The sequence below is a fragment of the Salvelinus fontinalis genome, chromosome 14, assembly GCF_029448725.1.
Source record: "Salvelinus fontinalis isolate EN_2023a chromosome 14, ASM2944872v1, whole genome shotgun sequence".
Lineage (NCBI taxonomy): Eukaryota > Metazoa > Chordata > Actinopteri > Salmoniformes > Salmonidae > Salvelinus > Salvelinus fontinalis.
Window position 1 is genome coordinate 12,871,568 of NC_074678.1, and position 9,407 is coordinate 12,880,974.

Below are 9,407 nucleotides of genomic sequence, written 5' to 3' on the forward strand. Positions count from 1 at the left end.
GTATATAGCCTCCACATTGACTCTGTACCGGTACACCCTGTATATAGCCTCCACATTGACTCTGTACCGGTACCCCCTGTATATAGCCTCCACATTGACTCTGTACCGGTACCCCCTGTATATAGCCTCCACATTGACTCTGTACCGGTACCCCCTGTATATAGCCTCCACATTGACTCTGTACCGTAATACCCTGTATATAGCCTCCACACTGACTCTGTACCGGTACCCCCTGTATATACCCTCCACATTGACTCTGTACCGGTACCCCCTGTATATAGCCTCCACATTGACTCTGTACCGGTACCCCCTGTATATAGCCTCCACACTGACTCTGTACCGGTACCCCCTGTATATAGCCTCCACATTGACTCTGTACCGTAATACCCTGTATATAGCCTCCACATTGACTATGTACCGGTACCCCCTGTATATAGCCTCCACATTGACTCTGTACCGGTACCCTGTATATAGCCTCCACATTGACTCTGTACCGTAATACCCTGTATATAGCCTCCACATTGACTCTGTACCGTAATACCCTGTATATAGCCTCCACATTTACTCTGTACCGTAATACCCTGTATATAGCCTCCACACTGACTCTGTACCGGTACCCCCCGTATATAGCGTCCACACTGACTTGGTACCGGTGCCCCCTGTATATAGCCTCCACGCTGACCCTGTACCGTAATACCCTGTATATAGCCTCCACATTGACTCTGTACCGGTGCCCCCTGTATATAGCCTCCACATTGACTCTGTACCGGTGCCCCCTGTATATAGCCTCCACACTGACCCTGTACTGTAATACCCTGTATATAGCCTCCACATTGACTCTGTACCGGTGCCCCCTGTATATAGCCTCCACGCTGACCCTGTACCGTAATACCCTGTATATAGCCTCCACATTGACTCTGTACCGGTGCCCCCTGTATATAGCCTCCACATTGACTCTGTACCGGTACACCCTGTATATAGCCTCCACATTGACTCTGTACCGGTACCCCCTGTATATAGCCTCCACATTGACTCTGTACCGTAATACCCTGTATATAGCCTCCACACTGACTCTGTACCGTAATACCCTGTATATAGCCTCCACACTGACTCTATACCGTAATACCCTGTATATAGCCTCCACATTTACTCTGTACCGTAATACTCTGTATATAGCCTCCACATTGACTCTGTACCGTAATACCCTGTATATAGCCTCCACACTGAATCGGTACTGGTGCCCCTGTATATAGCCTCCACATTGACTCTGTACCGGTGCCCCCTGTATATAGCCTCCACACTGACTCTGTACCGTAATACCCTGTATATAGCCTCCACATTGTTTCTGTACTGTAATACCCTGTATATAGCCTCCACACTGACTCTGTACCGTAATACCCTGTATATAGCCTCCACACTGACTCTGTACCGGTACCCCCTGTATATAGCCTCCACATTGACTCTGTACCGGTACCCCCTGTATATAGCCTCTACACTGATTCTGTACCGTAATACCCTGTATATAGCCTCCACAATGACTTTGTACCGTAATACCCTGTATATAGCCTCCACACTGACTCTGTACCGGTACCCCCTGTATATAGCCTCCACATTGACTCTGTACCGGTACCCCCTGTATATAGCCTCCACATTGACTCTGTACCGGTGCCCCCTGTATATAGTCTCCACACTGACTCTGTACCGTAATACCCTGTATATAGCCTCCACACTGACTCTGTACCGTAATACCCTGTATATAGCCTCCACATTGACTCTGTACCGTAATACCCTGTATATAACCTCCACACTGACTCTGTACCGTAACACCCTGTATATAGCCTCCACATTGACTCTGTACCGGTACCCCCTGTATATAGCCTCCACATTGACTCTGTACCGTAATACCCTGTATATAGCCTCCACATTGACTCTGTACCGTAACACCCTGTATATAGCCTCCACATTGACTCTGTACCGTAATACCCTGTATATAGCCTCCACATTGACTCTGTACCGTAATACCCTGTATATAACCTCCACACTGACTCTGTACCGTAACACCCTGTATATAGCCTCCACACTGACTCTGTACCGTAACACCCTGTATATAGCCTCCACACTGACTCTGTACCGTAATACCCTGTATATAACCTCGTTATGTTATTCTTATTGTGTTACTTTGAGTCTTCTTGGTAAATATTTTCTTCTTCTTGAACTCTTTTGGTTAGGGGCTTGTCAGTCAGCATTTCACGGTCAAGTCTACGCTTGTTGTTTTCGGTGCATGTGGCAAGTAAAGCTTGATTTGATACCTGAGAGAATACTATAGATATCAATAAAACCAGTCAGTTGGTTATAGACACGTTTTTACAACACTTTTGATAAACAGGACGTTCTAAAAGGAATAGGGCTCCGTTTGGGAAGCAGACAACCTTTTCCCTGAACTGCATTTGTTAAGGGATCTAGTGCTCAATGTGTTTGTCTGAACTGTGAAGGCTTTGTTTTGTCCAGGAGGTTTAGTCCTTAACTGGCCTGTCTGTCAGATACTACTACAGCAGGTCTGTCTCTACCTCTGCTTTAGGTACGTCCACAACACCCTCCACAGCATCAGCCTCAACCTCCAAGGCCTCAACCTCCAAGGCCTCAGCAGCATCCCCCTCCCCAACCTCCGTCTCCCCCTCCCCAACCTCCGTCTCAGTCTCCCCCTCTCCTCCACACTGCCCCCCAGTGCCACAGTATCCTGGCCCTGATTCAGACAGGGAGAGTGAGGAAGGAGAGACAGCCAATCAGAGCTCAGACAGGGAGAGTGAGGAAGGAGAGACAGCCAATCAGAGCTCAGACAGGGAGAGTGAGGAAGGAGAGACAGCCAATCAGAGCTCAGACAGGGAGAGTGAGGAAGGAGAGACAGCCAATCAGAGCTCAGACAGGGAGAGTGAGGAAGGAGAGACAGCCAATCAGAGCTCAGACAGGGAGAGTGAAGAAGGAGAGACAGCCAATCAGAGCAGCAGGACCCCCAGCCCCTCTGGACCTGCTCTGCCTGACTTCATGAGAGGAGTTCATGTGTTCTTCTACAACCTGTCAGCCTCAGACAGGAAGAGACTGGCCCGCTACCTCATCACCTATGACGGAGATGAGGAGGAGATCATGAGTTCAGAGGTCACACACATTGTAACAGAGCTGGAGAGTCCTGTCCAATCACAGGTGACCTCAACAGTTAGTCTTACATTGACCATTTCAAGGATGGTTATAACATGAAAACCATTGATGTAAAGTGACACATATATTTCTTATGTTGCTATAGTCTGATGATGCTAGTCTTCTGATGTTGCTATGGTGTGATGACATCACTAGTCTTCTGATGTTGCTATGGTCTGATGATGCTAGTCTTCTGATGTTGCTATGGTCTGATGATGCTAGTCTTCTGATGTTGCTATGGTCTGATGATGCTAGTCTTCTGATGTTGCTATGGTCTGATGATGCTAGTCTTCTGATGTTGCTATGGTCTGATGATGCTAGTCTTCTGATGTTGCTATGGTCTGATGATGCTAGTCTTCTGATGATGCTAGTCTTCTGATGTTGCTATGGTCTGATGATGCTAGTCTTCTGATGTTGCTATGGTCTGATGATGTTGCTATGGTCTGATGATGTTGCTATGGTCTGATGATGCTATGATTTTCTGTGTCACTAGGAGCTCCAGGAGCTGATTGGTCAGTACCCTCATGCACTTCCTGTTCAGAAGAGCTGGCTGGAGGCCTGCTTCTCTAGACAGAGACAAGTCAACACCACCAAGTTCCTGCACTGCTTTAAATGATGTATCTCTTCAGTACTATAACACGCAGCTGATGTGAGCCTGCAGGATCCACAGATCAATACCTTTTGCAGCACTCCCTTTCTCCCTCTACACTACTACTTTAATACTTAACATACTCAACTGATTACAATGAAGTAGAGAACATTCCTTTACTCTGCTTTTTTATTTGTATACATTTATATAAATTATTTTAATATGAAATGTATTTTGGTAGTTGCAGATAGTCTAGTGGTTAGAGCATTGGGCCAGTAACCGAAAGGTTGCTGGATCGAATCCCCGAGCTGACATGGTAAAAAAAATCTGTCATTCTGCCCCTGAGCAAGGCAGTTAACCCACTGTTCCCTGTTAACCCACTGTTCCCTGTTAACCCACTGTTCCCCGTTAACCCACTGTTCCCCGTTAACCCACTGTTCCCCGTTAACCCACTGTTCCCCGTTAACCCACTGTTCCCCGTTAACCCACTGTTCCCCGTTAACCCACTGTTCCCCGTTAACCCACTGTTCCCCGTTAACCCACTGTTCCCCGTTAACCCACTGTTCCCCGTTAACCCACTGTTCCCCGTTAACCCACTGTTCCCCGTTAACCCACTGTTCCCCTTTAACCCCCTGTTCCCCGTTAACCCACTGTTCCCCGTTAACCCACTGTTCCCCGTTAACCCACTGTTCCCCGTTAACCCACTGTTCCCCGTTAACCCACTGTTCCCCGTTAACCCACTGTTCCCCGAGCGCCGAAGACGTGGATGTCGGAAGCCTCCCCCCCCACCTCTCTGATTCAGGGGTTAAATGCATTCAGTTTTACAACTGACCAGGTATCTCCCTTTCCGTTCCTTATCATTAGGCGTTCTGTATATCAGTGGTTCCCAACTTTTTCCGGATACTGACTCACCAACTAAATGTTGCTCTGCCCGGAGTGTCCCTGAAGTACCCCCAGGTGTGGGAACCACTGCTGTATAGCTGACCAGGTACCACTCTAAAGTGATATGTTATAGAACTGAGAGGTGGGGCTTATAGAAAAGGGGCGTGGCATGATGCTCCACCTGTAGAGGTCAATGAGGTATAAATGAACTGGGACTGCTTCCAAGATGGGCATCTGTTGTTTTTAATGTAATCTGCTCACGTTGCCATCTGCTTGACGGAGCCGGTAACACCTGATCACCAGCGCTGTGTGCACTGGCGCCAGCAGCAATGACGTCATCCAGAAGCATGGCAGACATTGAATGATTATTAAATGTCTAATGTTCTATATTCTAATGTTGGGAAACAATTATCAGACAATTATTGGAGGAGAAAAAAAACACTGGATATTTTTGGCACAAAGTTGATAACGAAAGTGTCTTTTTAAATGTTTTCAATTGGACTTCTCTATGGGGATTGTCCTTTTGTGCTCTGCTCGGCTTGGTAGCAACACATGGCAGCAGCATCAACGCGACCAACAGGCACAACCACAGCAGTCCTTGCTATGCTATCTGGGATCCTTGGGACGTCCACAACCTAACCTTAACCTAACTCTTTTACATTTTAGATTACTGGGGTAACGTTAGAGTTGGGACAGCCCAATGATCCCAGATAGCATAGAAAGGACCGCTGTGGTTGTGCCTGTTGCTCACATTGCGAATATATGTGTGATGCTTTGCGTGATTTATTGTTGTTTCTACCTTCTTGCCCTTTGTGCTGTTGTCTGTGCCCAATAATGTTTGTACCCTGTTGTGTGCTGTGCCATGTTGTTAAATACAGTTGAAGTCGGAAGTTTACATACACCTTAGCCAAATACATGCACCAAAGTATGTTCATCTCTAGGAGACAGAACGCGTCTCCTTCCTGAGCGATATAACGGCTGCATGGGCCCATGGTGTTTATACTTGCATACTATTGTTTGTACAAATGAACGTGGTACCTTCAGACATTTGGAAATTGTTCCCAAGGATGAACCAGACTTATGGAGGTCAAAAAATAAAATTCTGAGTTCTTGGCTTCTTTTGATTTTCCCATGACGTCAAAAAAAGAGGCACTGAGTTTGAAGGTAGGCCTTGAAATACATCCACAGGTACACCTCCAGTTGACTCAAATTATGTCAATTAGCCTATCAGAAGCTTCTAAAGCCATGACATCATTTTCTGGAATTTTCCAAGCTGTTTAAAGGCACAGTCAACTTAGTGTATGTCAACTTCTGACCCATTGGAATTGTGATACAGTGAATTATAAGTGAAATAATCTGTAAACAATTGTTGAAACTATAGTTTGTTAACAAGAAATTTGTGAAGTGATTGAAAAACGAGTTTTAATGACTCCAAAGTGTGTATGTAAACTTCCGACTTCAACTGTATAATCTGGGTCTATAAGTGTTAAACATCCAAAATATTTTCAGAAAATAAAGCTCAAGCACCAAGGAGATAAGATAGCATTTGTGTGTTACATAAATTGCATAGTTTATTTACAAAAAATGTAATTTACAAAAACAATGCTGCAATTTGACATATCAACCAGAAATGGACTTTAAAAATCATTTTGGTGCCCATCAATATTACAAACTTACAGTGTCATATTTATGTGCATATATATTATGTTAACTAATAGCAAAGAAAAGTTTTGGAATTGGCCTAATCAAGACCTAATTAAATCTGTGTGACATGATACCCTTTGGATTGATCACGTTAGACTGTCAGTGTACTAGCTAGTACACAGTGCAGGTGTTAATCACGACCAGAGGGATCGTCTAAGTGACACATTATCCCTGGTAGATTTAAAACACCATAATTCTGCAGTTCTGGTGAGAACTGGCAAAATGTTTCACAAACTCCTCCGTGTTGAGGGGAGCGTGCCCTCCTTGACTCAACACTGAGAATTCCGAGGTGACTTAACCTGTCATCAACCATCGTTGTCCTAAGGTGGGTTTTAATCTGTTTTAAAACTGAGAAGCTTCTCTCACAAGAAGCACTGCTGACTGGTGTAACAGAAATCTTACAGAGTTGAAATAGCTCATGGAAGACCTCTTTGTAAGGTTCTAGAAACACAACAAAGTCAAGGAGAGTAGACGGTCTGTCCCTTTCACTCTTCTCTCTCCTATCAAGAAGCCGCTTGGTTTGATGAACCTCATGTTTGAGGTCCTCTAAATCTGACTCAAAGGTCTGAGCGAAGGAAACAGGCTCCTCATTCAAGAATGTTCTCTTTGGGTTGAGAGACTGGACCCCTTGCATTATCTCACAAGTCTTCTTTGAAAAACGCCTCTGCAGCTCAGCTGGGAGACTGTCGAGCTGATAAAAGATAGCTCTTTGGAAGTTCTCACCATCACTTTGGTCACTATTTTTCTGTTCTACAGCGCTCATCATCAATGAGTCGTGAAATCTTAAGCTTGTTTTAGACGGTCTTTAACACACTCTTTGTACACTTATTTTGCGGTGCTCTTCAACCTCTTTCCATAGTTCTCCAAAGTAACCCTCCCTTCTGTGGTCCTGTAATGTGTCTGTCAGGGCACCTACTAGATCCTCAGCCCATGCTGTGTCTGTCAGGGCACCTACTAGATCCACAGCCCTTGCTGTGTCTGTCAGGGCACCTACTAGATCCACAGCCCTTGCTGTGTCTGTCAGGGCACCTACTAGATGCACAGCCCTTGCTGTGTCTGTCAGGGCACCTACTAGATCCACAGCCCTTGCTGTGTCTGTCAGGGCACCTACTAGATCCACAGCCCTTGCTGTGTCTGTCAGGGCACCTACTAGATCCACAGCCCTTGCTGTGTCTGTCAGGGCACCTACTAGATCCACAGCCCTTGCTGTGTCTGTCAGGGCACCTACTAGATCCACAGCCCTTGCTGTGTCTGTCAGGGCACCTACTAGATCCACAGCCCTTGCTGTGTCTGTCAGGGCACCTACTAGATCCACAGCCCTTGCTGTGTCTGTCAGGGCACCTACTAGATCCTCAGCCCTTGCTGTGTCTGTCAGGGCACCTACTAGATCCACAGCCCTTGCTGTGTCTGTCAGGGCACCTACTAGATCCACAGCCCTTGCTGTGTCTGTCAGGGCACCTACTAGATCCACAGCCCTTGCTGTGTCTGTCAGGGCACCTACTAGATCCTCAGCCCTTGCTGTGTCTGTCAGGGCACCTACTAGATCCTCAGCCCTTGCTGTGTCTGTCAGGGCACCTACTAGATCCACAGCCCTTGCTGTGTCTGTCAGGGCACCTACTAGATCCTCAGCCCTTGCTGTGTCTGTCAGGGCACCTACTAGATCCACAGCCCTTGCTGTGTCTGTCAGGGCACCTACTAGATCCTCAGCCCTTGCTGTGTCTGTCAGGGCACCTACTAGATCCACAGCCCTTGCTGTGTCTGTCAGGGCACCTACTAGATCCACAGCCCTTGCTGTGTCTGTCAGGGCACCTACTAGATCCTCAGCCCTTGCTGTGTCTGTCAGGGCACCTACTAGATCCTCAGCCCTTGCTGTGTCTGTCAGGGCACCTACTAGATCCTCAGCCCTTGCTGTGTCTGTCAGGGCACCTACTAGATCCTCAGCCCATGCTGTGTCTGTCAGGGCACCTACTAGATCCACAGCCCTTGCTGTGTCTGTCAGGGCACCTACTAGATCCACAGCCCTTGCTGTGTCTGTCAGGGCACCTACTAGATCCACAGCCCTTGCTGTGTCTGTCAGGGCACCTACTAGATCCACAGCCCTTGCTGTGTCTGTCAGGGCACCTACTAGATCCACAGCCCTTGCTGTGTCTGTCAGGGCACCTACTAGATCCACAGCCCTTGCTGTGTCTGTCAGGGCACCTACTAGATCCACAGCCCTTGCTGTGTCTGTCAGGGCACCTACTAGATCCACAGCCCTTGCTGTGTCTGTCAGGGCACCTACTAGATCCACAGCCCTTGCTGTGTCTGTCAGGGCACCTACTAGATCCACAGCCCTTGCTGTGTCTGTCAGGGCACCTACTAGATCCACAGCCCTTGCTGTGTCTGTCAGGGCACCTACTAGATCCACAGCCCTTGCTAGGTCAATAGAGCCTGACTGGAGCATGTCAGGAAGACATTTGGCATCACCAAGAACATTCCAGAAGGTAACCAAAAGCCCTATGAAATGTAAATCTGAGAAAGAAGGCCTCCTTGCCTCCACTGATCCATCACCACTATTTTCAAGTGTGATATCCTGTAGCGCTCTCAGAACTGCAGGAAGCCTGTCCCTCAGATTACGGCATGCCATGTATCTGCATGCCCACCTTACATCCGTAGTTCCCCGGGCTGCTGCTGTGGATACAGTCTACTGCAAGCCACTTGAGATGGACGTAAGAGCCAGATACAAAGTACAAAAGCTTCAGCAGGAGAGAAAAACAGTGAACTGCCTCGGGCACTGATTTTACAGCATCGACAGGAACCACATTCAAACAATGTGCATTACAGTGCACATACAATGCATATCTTGCACTGTTTTTAATCCATGCAGACACACCAGAATGCTTTCCGCTCACGACGGATGCACCGTCATAGCCTTGCCCACACAAGATTATTCCTGTAGCCCAGACCATGTTATTCAAAGCAATCGATGTGAGACCTGTTGCATCGAAACTTTCAGCGGACTGAAAGTGTAAAAAGCTTTAGTGGATGTAATAGTACCTCA

General features: G+C 47.1%; 1 protein-coding gene across 1 annotated transcript in view; it reads left to right on the plus strand.

Moving 5' to 3' along the window:
* The window catches only part of chd1l (chromodomain helicase DNA binding protein 1-like), a 119,149-nt gene extending 112,711 nt beyond the window's left edge, over nucleotides 1–6,438 (plus strand). The window contains exons 23-24 of the mRNA XM_055943961.1: nucleotides 2,541–3,198; nucleotides 3,686–6,438. Coding sequence (XP_055799936.1) covers nucleotides 2,541–3,198; nucleotides 3,686–3,808 — 781 coding nt within the window. The 3' untranslated portion in view covers nucleotides 3,809–6,438. The remainder of the gene's footprint in view (nucleotides 1–2,540; nucleotides 3,199–3,685) is intronic.
* Nucleotides 6,439–9,407: the final 2,969 nt, after the last annotated feature.